Raw genomic sequence first — 15,932 nt, 5'->3', positions numbered from 1 at the left:
TTAACACTTCCATTGTTACGTAATACCGCCATTATTACTTAACACTTCCATTGTTGATGGAAGTGTTAAGCCTTAATCCTGTCTTTCTCCCCCCCGGGAGGAATTTCGAAAAATCCCTTCTTAGTGTGTGTTTTCGTGACGTACCCTATCTATGTACCAAATTTCAACTTTCAACTCCTAACCGTTTGGGCTCTGCGCTTATTATTATTATCATCAACCCGTCTCGATTATATTATAGATAAGTTTAATTAAGCCGGGGGGTCAGAAATTGCAATGAAAATTTTAATTTTTTAAAAATATTTTAAAATATACATGTCGGTCATATTCACCCTACTTTAAACCCTTGTCCTCCCGAGACGTATATGAGAATGTCCCGGGAAATCCGACTCCAGCTGTGTTCAAGGTCATCCAGCTGTGTAAACAATGACTCATCTGTGTTATATTTCACAGAAAGACGAGACAAAGGAAAATAAAATTTGAAGCTTTTTCTTCAAAATAAATGCATTTCTTTCGTTTTTTTTCAGTTTTAAGTATTTTTTACGTTTAATTAAATTAATGATTATAAAATATCAAAAATCTCAATGTCCTTAAGGGGTTAATTAATATATTTTTTCGTATGTAATCGGTTATCCGAAAAATAAGTTATCCGAACAACCCCAATCCCCAATTGATTCGGATAAATGACACTCTACTGTATACTTCTGAGTACAATAAAATAACAACATTGTAATTTTACTTACTTAAAATCAGGAAGAGAGTTTTATTTACAAAACAATAAAACATAGAAACATTCAACAATCGCCTAAATGATCGAACTACAATTTCGCTAATTTTAATTAATTAATCCAAAGTAATTTGATACTAGATGTAGACATTAGGTACCATCTCTTAACTAAATTAATAATTATAATTTTAATAATTTATTAAATACTTTAGAACTATCTGGAAGAAAAGAACTGACCTGGATAATTAGCAGAATTGTAGCCCAATCATTTATGCGATCCTTGGATGTTTCTATATACTTATCAGGCTTTGTGATGTTTGTTTACTTACAATAAAACATTTAATGACTTATTGAGATTAGTATTAGTAGTACTTAGTGTGGGCTACTATTACCAACCTCAATACTTAAAAATAACACCTTCCTCTCAAATTTCACACAAAGCCAATGTTAATCAGTGTAAGTTGAATTACAAAACTTTATAATATCATTTATAACACTAAATATACTATATTACATTTAGTGTAAGCTGAGATAATTTACAGCAAATTTTCTTAAATTTAATTTATTTATTTTTGTAGTTTTGAATCAAATTACAATAAAATAAACAAAAAAAGCACTTTGGGCATTCCACAAGTATTTTACATTGTTAGAAAGAAGACAAAATGAAGAAATTAAACATATAATTGTAGTTTTTGATGCAATGCAGAAAGTTTTACAGTTTTAGAATAAAAATTTGTTCATTTTTACATGACATAACTCATTCATTTTTTGAATGCACCCTCTAGAGAGGGATGTATAACCTCACTTAAACTGGCATGCCAGTTTTTACCATATGAAAATTTCTGATTTCATGGTCTCCCAGATAGACCAGCATGCTGGACAATCTGCAAAAATACAGTTTGATCCAATGAGAATACTCTTTTTAAGGTTATCCACAATTTTAATTTTAGGTTTGCAAAATCCTATACCGCAGGGTGTTATTGCTCATGCAATGGGTGTTCGAAAAGGCCATACTCTTTTGATTGCTGGAGGCTATAGCGGAATGATGAAAGGAAGTTTGTTGGCTTATGTTATGCCACCAGAAGTTACTATTAGAGGTCAACAATTACCTGCATCAGCATGTTCCAGGTTATTATAGTTTTAATTTATCTTTAAATAATAGATATTGATGTGTCTCATATTGAAAAAAATATATGAAAATATGTGTAATATATAATTTTTAGTTTACAAAATGTTATGTAAATAGTAAAGGTTTCCAAATTTGAAGTATGTAAATTATTGTTTCTTACGCATTTTAACAGTCACAGGTCAAAGGAAAATTGTACAGCTCATCCTTCCTGTAGTTGGTGTTCACAAAATAACCAAGAATTTTGTTTAGAAAAGACTATGCAGAGAGTGAGTACTTTTATTAGATTTAAACTTTTATGTAATACACCCAAAATCCAGCACAAAATAAACAGTTTAAAGACACTCAATAACTTTGAAGAAACAGCAAAAATTAGTAACTAAAACATTTTTGGACATTTTTAACAACCTTCAAGTAGAATACGTAATGGAATGCCCCAATAGTAGTTTGGACAATAATAATCTAGAATACAAATTCAAATTTTATCATCTGAATGTTAAGATATTGTAAAATGAGCATAAGAGTTTGAAAATACAGTAGAGTCTCGAAAACTTGGCACTCAATAACCTGGCAGTCCAGATAACTCGGCCACACCCTGGCAGGGCAAAAAAATCCTTAGTTAATTAATTTTCATTATAGACAGCTTTATACCTCATAAAGTATTTTTCTGAGGTCTGTCTTATCAGGTAAATTACTGTACACAGTGTATTCATTAATTTTCATTTTCATGTAGTAAAGGCTCTATGATAAAGGACGTACTTTTCCTTTGTTTAAGGCAGGGGTGGCCAAAATGTGGTGCATGCGCCAAACGTGGAGCATTGGACGATTACAAATGGCGCTTCAGTTAGTTCTGAGCAAAATTGCCAGATTTGGCTTTTTTGCGATTATATAGAAAAATAAATTTTTTATAGTCTGTCTTGGCAAGTTCATTTGTTGCACAATTCGTTATGGTCTATTTTGCAGATAAAATGAGTATTCTCCACATAGTAAATTACAATGTATGCATGTATTTTGAGTCTTGCGATCTTTATTTCCGATCAGTTTACAGGCGTGTAAATGGCCGAAAACATTTATTGTGATTAAAGTTATTCCAAGCTGATCTCGTTCTCAGTGCCAATAATTGTGGTGCAGAGTAATCTTCACCAAACGAGACTCTGGCAGCAATAGCACCATCATGAGGCAATCGCCCTCTCGTACAGGAGATCAATTGTTGACTATTGTAAATTGGTTCTTCAATAAACTGTCATAAATTAATTAATTCAACTGCGTGATTAAGTTATTCCCTTTTCTTTCCTAAGCGAAGCAGATTTATTCTTACCTCAATTTATCAACCCCTAACATTAAACGTAAGACTGTATAAAAAGTGTTTGAACTCGTCTGCCAAAAAATTGGCACATGGTATGCAAAAGGTTGGCCACCCCTGGTTTAAGGGTATTTGGGCAGTTTATTCTCTGTTGTATTCTCAAGTAAACAATACATACAAGTACAGTACAGTATTTTCTGAGGAAACACTCATACTTATTTTTTTTTAACCTCATTCCCGATAACCCGGCATTTTCACAAACTCAGCCACCCTTCGGTCCACATTAGGCCGAGTTTTCAAGACTCTACTGTATTCAAAAAATTCAAAAATGATTGCACTTAAATAAAATGAAATAAAAGAAAGGAATACATAAAGATAAAGAGATAAATACACAATGAAACATTAAAATTAATTGACCTATCGCGTGTTGAATATTTTTTCTGTTGTGTATCATGCCAAGTTAAATTTTTTTTAATGTTAAGCCTAATGTGATTACACATTTCAGAAAAAAATAATTGTGGCTATTCTATCGTTTTAAATTACTTTATATTTTGCACACACAAAATAGACATATTAATAAATGTAAAAACAAAAAATTTTATTTCAAAGTTAATTTTAGTAGGAAAAATCTCAAAGCAAGGAACAATGCATAGTGGAATGGAGTATTGTTCACACTGGTAACGTGATTCTATTTGCTTTTTGTTTGCTGAACATACTTTGCAAACTCTAATTGGATATTTTTTTTTCTGTGGGTGTTATATAGCTAGGAAAATGCCATTTGGATAAACACAATGGATTTTCATGTGACAGTCTACCGCAATAGGTTACATGTCTGCTTGTGTGAAACTTTTCCATAATTTCTCTGATAACTGCCATACAAAAATCAAGAAATGACATGTTTTTTTGTTACTTGTCAACACAAACAAAACATTATACAGTGCAATATCTAACATATGAAAAAACACCTTTTTATACCATTTCACTGTTTTTTTCATGCATGGATAATTGTATAACACTTCCTCACACAGATCAATTACACCCATATTACAATTATAGTCTAGAATACAATTTTGCTTTGTTATTATTTCTCCAGATCTATTATGTTTACCAGAATCTGAGAATTGATTACACTGGTCAATGTGATTTTTGGCACACAGAAGAGAGAAATTGTGTCTAATAGAACTTTATGTACTGATTTCAAATATGGGATTGAAATTTTTCTATCACCCTCTGATTTTCCATAATCATAGATTTAAATACAAAATATCATTAAACAATGAACTCGCATTTATTAAATCAAATAATATAAACAGTCCATGCTGTAGCTGTCGCAAAGCTTTACGTTATTTATTAGAGAATATACAAAAAAAGGACTATCAAGCTGCCAACAAAGTTAACGCTCTTATAATTGATAGATTATCTCATAAGCATCGCTTTATAAATAAAAAAAAAGCTTCTGCATAGTATATGTGTCGGCAATTCCTTATTTCTTGGACAATTTGGGTCAGTCCCGTTCAATACTTGTATGATAAGGAGTAAGTAACAGTCTTGGATTTTCAAGCTTTTTACCCATCAATTAAATTGGAACCTGCTTTTGTTATCTGAGAGACTTTCTCCTATGGAGGTAATCTAAGTTACACAATCAAATCTTAGAACTGGTGCATCTGGCAACTTATTTGACATTATTCTTATTTAACAACAATACCTACAATACAGCTCAATCCTCACGCCTTGCACCAACTAAAATCCTCACATTTTAGTTTTACTTGTTTTATCTCATTTGTTTTTTAAAATATTTGGTTACTTCAGTGGTTACTATTAAAAATTATTTCAGTAATCTAATTTTCTGTGGTGTTTATATGATAATAAATAATTGTTAATTTTTACTATAATTTATTCTGCAGTTCCATAAAAATTTTTATAATAAATTCTGATGGCGGAAAAATAGCTCAAAATGCATTTCCTTTTATAAAATAAATTTTACCAGATTGTTTGTCCTTAAGTAAAAATCTAATTACAGTAAGACCCTGCTTAACACTGATTCGATATACCACCGTCTGCTCAAAGCCTAAAAGAAAGCTCAAAATTTACTATTGTGAAATCCGCAAATTTAATGCAGTTGTCGGAAAAAAAGAACTGTAAACAACTCCAATAGAAAAAACTCTCCTGGTGAGAATTATATCAGAGGTTACCGTTTGTTATCACAATTAGCTGGGAAAGTTGACACACAGGTGTCAAGAATGCATTGTTAATGTCAACATATGGTGATCATGTGACTCCTTTTCTACGAAAAACGAATAAAAGCTTGCACTCCTGAACTCAGGGCATGTCCGCACATGGAAGTTATTTTTGGTACTTGTGCTTATTGATCTCCATGCAAAGGACTGTGATCCCATCGGAGAAGACACTGAAGCCTTCACCTCTTCCATACAGACATTTGCCAATCCTCCATTACTCTGAGAGGTATTTAGGGGATATTTTAGAACTTGTAAAATCGCTCTCTCTCTCTCTCCCTAAAGTTAGGTAAGCGACATAGGCGAGAATAGTCACCCATTATATGTACATAGTCTATTATAACTGCATTTAACCTTAGAATTAATTATCGCCTTCTGTAATGTAGATTTAGTTCCTCAATAAATGCTTTGCTTATTTGTTAAACCTGCTTCCTGTCATTGAAAGGATGCCTGCCAGCTTACCGACACACTCCCCACTCACTTTTTGCCCTCCTAGCCATCCAACAACTGAGACCGGGTTTCACCAATCTGTGCAGTGTAAGTGGTCATTAGGGATCCTCCCTCTGGTCCTCTGTCTCACACTATGATTTAAATTATTGCGGCATTTTATTGATTCATACATAATACGATTATTGACGAACACAAACCAATCAGAAAAAAGTGGTAAAAAGGTGTACTTCCTTTAAATCTATGTTTGTTTGGTGCAATTTTGGAAAAAATATAACATCATGGATGCCATAGGCAATATTGGCTTTGCTTGGCAAGAATTAACTAGTAAATGCACGGAGGAAGTGTGGAAGAAGTTATGGCTGAAGGTATCCAAGAATTCTCAACGAGCAGAGGTTTATCATTAGGTTTAATCAATACAGCAGGATATTGAGGAGTTACTGCAGGTTTCTGGTGAGAGCCTTACCAATGGCCTTCAAGAACTGGCAGACTAAGGAATGTGAACTCTATTCTATGAGCAGACAAAGTTCTAACACAATGCACCACATTCTCTGCTGGATTTTTTTAATATTTATTACAGATTAAAATATATTGATGTTTTTTGAACTAGCATTTATATTGATAGTAAAACAATTTATTTTTAATATAAGTAAAACATGAAACTGGATCAAACTACAAGCTACACATCTACAGGTTGATTTAATGTTTAGTTATAAGTAACAGTATTTTTGATGTCAATTTAAATAATGCTTTAAATTAGTTTATTTGTATTTATGAGTATATCTGATATTGAATTTTATTATTATAGGAATGCAGAAGTGGAACATTTAGTGCAAACTCCTGTCCTGGTCTTTGTCCAACGTTACAAGATTGCCATTCTTGTTTGATTTGGGGTGAGGCTTCTGGTCCTAATGTTATTGGTAGCACTGATACAATGGATCCCTTCCTTCAACCAACATGTAGTTGGTGTGTAGAAGTGTCACAATGTCATCCGATTCATAGTAAGTTTTGAAATAAACTTTATATGATTTACAGATAGAAGATTAATATTTTTCAAATTTTTTAAAACAATTGTTTTAAAGAATTGCTAAAAACATTTAAAAGTACCTTATAACAAATATTTCTTTATGAATTTATATTAATTTTGGCTAATGATTTATAGATCCACCAGATACGTGCCGACCAATTCACAATAGTTCCATTCCAATATCAGAATTAAAATGGTGGGGTCCCACTGGGACTGATATTACAACAATTGCCGATTGTCGCACAAAAGATTTTAGACCTGGTCTTATTTCTCTTAAGTATAGACATCCAGTCAATTGGAAACAACCAGATGGTGTAAGCTTATTATGAAATGAACTTTTACTTATTTGCTTAATGTGATTTTTAATATATCAGTATTACATGTATACTAACTTGTATATAACATCTTAAACTATACTACGTAAATAATTTAAAATGTTATGATTATTATTAATATAAAATTAAATGAAAAATTTCAACGTTAGAAAGTAAGTATTTTAGTTTTTATTTGATACAAATAACTGATTAGAAGGAAAAACTTTAAACTATTGGAATTGAAATATTTAAGGAGATTAAACACTTTTTGGGATTTTATATTCCTATCTTCAGATCTACAATATTCCACATTAACATTTTGATAATTCAAAAATGATTTCATTTCTGACAATAAAATTTTTTAAACTAACTAGTTTATGAACTTCATGTCTAAAATTTTAAACTTATGTTATTGATCGGTTTGGTTCAAAAGTTTATAAGCACATGCAATTGTTCTTTTGAATTATCAAAATGATAATGTTGAATGTAGTAGATACGAAGATGAGAATGTAAAATCATAAGAAAAAAGCACTTAATCTCATTAAATATTTTGACTCCAACTGTTGAGTTTTTCTTTCTAATGTTTATACATAGAGTCATTTGTTTTTAATAAATAACTGATTTATTTGGAAAAAATAAAGGCTTTAACAGACTTTGCTAACCTAGTTGTAATATTTAAAATATTACAACTAGGTTGTAATATTTTAAATATTACAACCTAGAAACCCCAAGAAACATTTGTTCCTTGTTCTCTTTGATTTTTAGCTTCAATAAAAATATCGAAATATTATATTTAATTTTTAAAATATCTTCTGTTAATTTTTAGAATATTTTAGCTTAAAATATTCAGAATCTCATACAGAATTCCATAAATAAAGTCATTATTTGAATTTTTAAATAAAGTTTTTAAATTACATGATTGGGAAAACAATATTTCTTCTGATTTTATAGTCTGGTTTTAGTAGTTTTACTTAAAATTAGATTATCTGTATTTTACATAATCATCTTTTGCCAAATATTAAACTTATATATTTCAGTATGTTGTTTTAAATTCTTCAATGTTTTTTTCATATTAATGATTTAAACTTAATTTTCTTTTATTTAATTAAGCATTCTGTTATTGGTTTTGTTGTGGATTTTAAAGAATTAAAATCATATCATACAAGGACATATCATACAAGGAGCAGTATAATTTACAACAATTCAATTACAGATAAAATTTTTCGATTATATAATTCATTTTCTTGAGTAACTCTGCACGAACCGCCATTTTGTGCTGTACATTTTGATCAAAACAAACTCAGAAACTTCTTTTCACACACAGAAATTTTTTGCTTTGAAAAATTATAAAAATTATTAAAAATAAAATGTTATTTAATAGTAAATATGTGAAACACAGTGTACAGAATAATGTAAAGTAGTATAGTGCCATCTATGAATGGAATGTTTCATAAAAATCATACATTTTTAGATTGACGATAAATCATCAAGTGATTGTTGCTATAATTATTTGCTTAGTGTTATATTGTCAAATGATTGCATATTGCATATATTCTGGGTTACAGATTTAAATTCCACTTTGGATTCAAAATTAATAAAAATGAAAACATTTATGATGATCAGTTATTTTGTATATATTAACAAATCATGATATATAATGAAATTTAATATAAAAATTTTGTACAGTTTACAATAAAATGATTTAAAATTATAAAGTAATATAGGAAGGTTTTTCTTAAGATATGTTCACAATAGTGATGAGCCTAAAAGATACAGATTAAAATATATTGATGTTTTTTGAACTAGCATTTATATTGATAGTAAAACNTGATGAGCCTAAAAGAATTAGCATTTCTTTATTAGTGAAAGATTTTGGAATAGAATCTGAAAGCAGAGTAAATCTTCAGAAACTCTGAAGATTTTCTCTGCCCTGTACATTTATATATAGATAATCTTATTTCATAGTTATATTACTTAATTTAGATTAATTAATAAATATAATTATTTATTTCAGTTATCATATATAAACCAAACAACAGAAGATCTGCAGATCCAAACTGAGTTTTCCAGAGAACGAGAAGGACTTAGTGGAGGTGAAAACATTGTTAGATTTTCGGGCTTTATTCATCCACTAAGTGCAAGACCTTTATCTGAAAATGGATCTTTCTTACAAATGTACATGGGATTTTCTGGTGCAAAAGCTATACTTCAAATGAGTAATGATAGCACAGAGGAGCATTTGGTATATTAATTTTATTCAATTATTTAATAAAATTATATAACATATATACGTATATATAATATTTTATTATAACATTAAAGAAAAATTATGCTATTTTGATGTTATTTACAGGAGGTGATAGCAAGTAATACAAGCACTTCTTATGTTCGTATAAAAGCACACAGACCAGATAATCGACCACTCTTCCCTAATACTAGTCCTGGCCATAAATATTTAATAAATTTCACTATGAGCTTACCTGTTGCTTATAATGAAAGTGCTACTATGCAGTTAGTATGGAACGCTTTTCCTGTCCATCCAAAGGTTTGTATGCATTTTGATGATTTGAAATTTTCTTCCATATGTTATACTCTGAATTATTAATTCTTACTTTCCTAGCTGTTATATATAAACAGAAGGAAAGTATGGCAATCGGTCAAAAAATGATCCCCAAGATATTTACATTTTTGGGCTCAGGATCGTTGAGAAATGCATAAAATTTTGGAGGTTTTTCTGTGCGTATCGATGCTAGCATGATTTTGTTCACCATCTTTGAAGCTTAATAACTCCTGTGTTTTCTCTCAAAAATTTCTGAAATTTTGCAAGGAGGTTTGTTTATTAGGGAGATCGATGCTATTAAATTTCGGTGATTAAAAGTTGAAGGGGTGGGGAGATAAAGAATGTTGTGGTTGCAAACTACTTCCCGAAAAGTTGTGAAGAGGCCGGAGCAGTCAGATAGGAGAACAAAAGACACAAAGGAAGAAACTCACACTTTCAGGCTAGAGTGTCAGTGTCCAGATGAAAGAAGCTATACTCTGTATTTTCTATGTTATATCACAAAAATTATTTATATTGGAATCAGATTTTTGTTCTAAATAAATGTTATGTTTTTAATATATGCCAAGTTATTTCTAAATAATGGCAAGTTGGGACTTCTCAACAAATGGTGACCCGAACGTGATTCGAATGGGCACAAGGCAATGGACATTGTCAACGTAATCATAATCCATCAGCATCGGTAAAAATCGCATATGGATTTTACAGATTTGGGCAGATCCTCAATTGAATGTATACAGTGTGAGAAAACGACTTTTTCCAATGAATCTATGAGAGTTAGTCAAATTGACGACTATGTGCTTTACTACCCTGGATGCTCAGAATATGGTAATTCTTTTTTTTGGATTGCTGCTTTGTGGGGCTAGCAATAGCCAATGAAATTAAGAAGTAAGTGAAAGAACTATTTTTTTAACCAGATCCCCAAATTCGAGATGCAATCACCACAAACTGAGACAGTCACCAAGGTTTCTGTTAAGCCACCACTTTTTGGAGAGCAAACCCTGAAATAAGGTTTAGTCAAATAGAGTTGGAGTTTTCATTAGTGGGAGTCATAGTAGAAGTGACAAAATTTCACCATATGGTTTTAGCACTTCAGTCTGAAGAGCTGGTGGTGGTAGCGGATATTATTCTAAACCCTCTGGGAGATAAGCCATACAAAGCACTTAAAGCTTGTCTGTGCTGTCAATATGTGGACAGTGAGGCCCAGAGATTAAAGGATTTAATCTCAGTAATGCAATTTGGAGATAAAAATCTGTTCAAGCTGCTGTTGGAGATGCACAACAAGGCATCGGCACACATAATCTGCTGATCTGCTAAAGCCACTGTTTCTACAATGGTTGCCGTCAAACATACAACAAATTCTGGCTATCTCCAATGACAGCCTTGACAGGCTAGCTGATATGACAGACAGTAGCCTAGCTGCAACAGACAATTCTGTCTCGGTGCAAGCAGTATCCCAAGAGGATCATAGGATACAAGCATTATTGCTGGATATCTCTTCCCACCTAGAATGCTTGGAATGTTGGGATAGATCTCAATCCAGAAATCAGGGCATGAGCCATCAATTGACATTCAAGGAGTCGTAATGAAACTGAGCTGGAGAGCCAGTGTTGGTATCACCAGCAATTCAAAGAAAAAGCAGTTAAGTGCATCAAGCCTTGTGACTTCCAGCAGGGAAACTAGAAGGGCCATCACTCTGTGATGTGGGTGATGGCACTCTGAAAATTCACCACCTCTACCTTTACGATCAATTGATGTGCACACGTTTCTTAATGGACACAGGCACAGATGTGTTCGTTTTTTCTGTGCCATGTAACCCAGCTAACTGATTATCTGAAAAACTGTAGCTCTTTATAGCCAGTGGGACCACCATAAGCACTTATGACTAAAAATTGTTTAAACTAGACTTAGGCCTCCAAAGAGTTTTATCATTGGCCTTTTATTCTTGAGGCAGTTTCTCAACCTATTATTGGAGCCGGACTTTTTGCACCATTTTGGACTACTAGTGGACATCCACTGATCCAGATGAACTCCAAAGGCAAGATCACCATTGGCCCCCCAACCAGCATTAGATCAGTGAGTGGGAATACACCATTTTATCAACTCCTGGCTGAGTTCCCTTAGCTGACTGAAGTTTCCACTACTTCTCACCTAGTCTGACACAACGTACAACATTACATTGAGCCAAAAGGACCCCTAGTTTTTTCAAAATCTTGATGGTTACTCAGGACAAATTAAAATCAGCAAGGCAGGAATTTGAATATATCATTGTGCAAGGCATCTGCTGCCTCTCAAAAAGTAGTTGGGCTAGTCCTCTATGTATGTGTTTTGGTCTCTCTAATGCACTCTGCTTCCGGATTGGTCTCTGTATTCAGTTGTACTACTGACTTTATATTATTCGCGATGTAAGTTGGCATTGGGATCCATACCTACCCCAACCTTTACTTCCAACCTATGCTATCCCTTACCCCCAACCTATCCCATCCTCTCTTCTATACCCACCCTATTCTCCCTCCCACCCCATCTTCATTCAGTCACCTTCCTTCAGGCTAAGTCGAAAGACAGCCTTCTTCCTTTATGACCAGTAACCGGTCTCTCTAATGCAGCTGCTACCTTCCAGTGCATTTCATGAATCAGGTTCTTCAAGGGATAGAGTTTTGTGTCCCATATTTTGATGATGTGCTCATTACCTCAGTTGATGAAACAGAACACCTACAGCATCTTCATTTGGTATTCCAATGTTTTACTCAATATGATGTAAAGCTGAATGCTTCAAAATCTCCAGCAGGTATTGTTTCTTTACCAACCAAAGTGTCTGCTATCATGGGTTTCCCTAAACCTAAGACCATTGAAGAGTTTTGTCGTTTTTTAGGAATCGTTAACTTCTACAGAAGGTTTATTTCCCATGTGGCTCACACACAGGCAATTTTATATGCCTATCTTAAAAGGGCGGCTAAGAATGATAGGCCCAAATATCGAACTGATGCAGGCAAAGGCAGAGGTATTTGAGAGACGCAAGAAGGACTTAGTGGAAGCTGCCACTCTGGCTCTTCCATCACCTAAAGCACTTCTGACAATTGCTTTAGATGCATCCAACATGGCAATGGGAGCTGCACTGCAACAAGTGTCCCACAACTGTCAGCTGCTAGCCTTCTTCAGCAGAAAGTTCTCGCCATCACAGCAAAAGTACAGCACCTATGATCAAGAACTGTTGCTGCATACATCTCCATCAAGTACTTTTATAATATGGTTGAAGACTGTCCATTCATATTGCTCACAGACTATAAGCCACTTACATTTGCCTTCCAACAAAAAACTGATTAGTGTTCCCCTAGACAGGTGAGACATTTGGATGTTACCACTCAATTTACTACAGACATTCGTTTCGTAAAAAGAGATGACAATGTCCTTTTACAAAATAGTGGATGCTCTCTCTCTTGTGTCAACATCTCTATCACCAAGACACTGGCAAATTCATCAACTTTCAAGAAATGGTGATGGTGCAACAAGAGGACATAGAGTTAAAAAACTAATACATCTAACTCTTTAATCTGAAAGCCACTTCCAATGGGAGAACCAGCTAGTATTTTATATTGTAACATTTCCACTGACCAAATACAACCCTTGTGCCTAGGGACTTTTGACGGCAGGTTTTTAACCATCTTTACAAACTTTCTCACCCTGATAGAATGCATGAACTTATTCGTTCATGCATTCTATGTTAACAAACAAAAGTCTCTTGACACACTTGAAGCCAACTGGGAGTCTTCTTTACTCCAAATACTAGATTTGAGCACATCCACATAGATTTGGTGGGACCCTTGCCTCCCTCTTATGGATACAGATTTTGTCTCACTTGTGTGGACCATTTCTCTAAGTAACCAGAAGCATTCTCTTTAGTTGAAAGTACTGCACAAGCAATAGTGGAAACTTTCTACTTGGGATGGCTAGCCCATTTTGGTCTGCCACTGTGCGTGACAACAGACCAAGGAGTTCAGTTCAAATTGTCACTTTTCTCAGCCCTCACTTCTTGGTTGGGAACTGAGAGAATTTGTAAAACTTCATACCATCTGTTTGCAAATGGCCAAGTAGAGAGGTTTCATCACGAACTGAAATCAGCGATAATAGCACATTCTACAAACCGATGGACCGTGGCACTTTCTACAGTATTGTTGGGTTTCAGAGCTGCTTGGAAAAACAACATCCAGGCAACAACAGCCAAGATGATCTATGGAGCACCTCTACATTTATCAGTGAGTTCCTCTCCCCAGTTAAGGATCATCCTGATCTGCTATCTTTATTGGTAGGCTGAGAGAGAGGAGATGCAGAAAATCATACCAGTTTCACATCTCAAGAAAACGACAGTGTTAGTTCATAAAGATCTTGCCTTCTCTTCCCACATTTTCTTGTGAACTGATGCGGTCCAAAAACGGTTACAACTGCCTTAAGAAGGACCATATCACATATTGAAGCGGGGAAACAAAAACTTTAAGATAGTAGTGAGAAATTGACATATCAATGTCAATATTGATAGACTCAAGCCAGCCTACACATGTAAGGAAGATGCAGAGAAATAGTAAGCAGCAGATTTGCAGCAGCAACAGGACAGATTAGTCACACTCAGGACGTTGGGTGAGATTCAACCATAGATACTTGTAATATCTTGCTATTGCTGGTGGGGAACTGCTGTTGTGTCATTGCAAACTACTTCCTGCAAAGTTGTGAAGAGGCCAGGGCAATCACCTAGGAAAACAAGAAGACACAAAGGAAGAAACTCACTTTCGGACTAGGGGTCTCAGCATCCAGACGGAAAAAACCATGCTCTATATAGGGGTGGCCAACAGTTTTTGCCCCCGGGCCGAATTGGAAAGAAAACTTTTTCTACAGGCTGAACCAGAGGCTGCCCTAGGAAGATTTTGAGGTGGTGCAAGATCTCATTGTGGTGTCACCCCTACCAACTTAGCTCTCAACGAGTGGCAACACGAATGGGAAAATGCAGACACAGGGAGGAAAACTTACGCCTTCATTCCATCTATTACTCACCATGTCAAGGCCACACACTACACTTCAAATGCCGAGACTACCCAAATTTTGACCGTGCATGGCAACTTTCATGCCTATCTCCACCGCTTCGGTAAAATGGACAACAACCTCTGCGACTGTGATGAGTCCAGTGAGGCCACAGCGGAACACTTCCTCTACACATGCTCAAAATACGACGACGACAGACTCCCGTTCATAGGCGCATGCCTCATGGAGGGACAGAACTGGCCACCAAACCCAGCGGAAGTATTTAGCAACAAAAAACTGTGGAGAAGGCTAACGCAATTTGTGTATAAAACAAAGACTCTAAGCACCAATGGCTTCAGTAGAGAGACCACCAGTTCTACCAACTAACTAGCCACAGCCTAAAGATACGCCTTTCATGGAACAGGAGGTGAGGAAATGGGTAAAATAATTATGGTAAATGTACGCTATATAACATTCCTGTAAACACCGGCAGTGCTGTGTAATGTATTGTAACACTGTTTTATTTCTGCTTGTATCAGTTGGGCCACCATCTGTAGTCCGGTACATTTTGTTGTACCCCAGCTGCCAAATCCGTTTAATTTTCTTCGGAATGGTGATCCATTTATGCCAATTGGTGTTTACTTTCTATTGGCCTCCCACTCTCCTTAAAAATGCTACAAATGTGTTAATGTACTCTTTATCTTTAAAATTTGTACTGTCTGGTAACAATTACAACTATTTCCTTCTTAGTTTCTTGTCATCATTGTCATTGGTAACCCTTCGGTTTTTGGGTTGCACCTTCCAATTCTGTAAATCAACTGCTTCCTGCTGCTTTGTAATTGTCACAAGTCTTCAAAGTTTGTATTCTATGACAACCACTTAAAATATTATGTAAACATATTGTAATCTTCTGGTTTTATTTCAATAAATGTGATACAGGCACCCATGGGGCCTCCATGCCTTCCTTTCAAACTTTACTATTACCCTTTCTTTTCACACTTTGACCTCTTGCTTTCTCCTTCTTTCCATTTCCAAATAGGGCAAAGTCCGTAACCACGAACGGACAGCTCTCTTATCTCTTTAACTTGGTGTTTAACTTGGTGTGGTGTCACCCCGTAGAGACTGAATTGTACATAGAGATTACAGATACATTTTTCACATTATCATGCTCTATCAACATTCTTCGCTGT

At 34.3% G+C, this 15,932-nt stretch overlaps 1 protein-coding gene and 1 pseudogene across 1 annotated transcript in view; both read left to right on the top strand.

Annotated features, from left to right (window-relative positions):
• LOC111612543 (multiple epidermal growth factor-like domains protein 8) overlaps nucleotides 1-15,932 on the top strand; it is a 136,763-nt gene that overhangs the window by 25,994 nt on the left and 94,837 nt on the right. Inside the window, exons 4-9 of the mRNA XM_023353773.1 lie at nucleotides 1,675-1,852; nucleotides 2,026-2,119; nucleotides 6,643-6,835; nucleotides 6,997-7,175; nucleotides 9,190-9,417; nucleotides 9,529-9,720. Coding sequence (XP_023209541.1) covers nucleotides 1,675-1,852; nucleotides 2,026-2,119; nucleotides 6,643-6,835; nucleotides 6,997-7,175; nucleotides 9,190-9,417; nucleotides 9,529-9,720 — 1,064 coding nt within the window. The remainder of the gene's footprint in view (nucleotides 1-1,674; nucleotides 1,853-2,025; nucleotides 2,120-6,642; nucleotides 6,836-6,996; nucleotides 7,176-9,189; nucleotides 9,418-9,528; nucleotides 9,721-15,932) is intronic.
• On the top strand, nucleotides 9,787-15,677 carry LOC111612545 (annotated as a pseudogene).

Source organism: Centruroides sculpturatus, unplaced genomic scaffold (assembly GCF_000671375.1).
Source record: "Centruroides sculpturatus isolate CEXI.00-Female unplaced genomic scaffold, Cexi_2.0 scaffold1680, whole genome shotgun sequence".
In the NCBI taxonomy this organism is placed as follows: domain Eukaryota; kingdom Metazoa; phylum Arthropoda; class Arachnida; order Scorpiones; family Buthidae; genus Centruroides; species Centruroides sculpturatus.
This window is presented reverse-complemented; position numbering and strand designations above follow the sequence as displayed.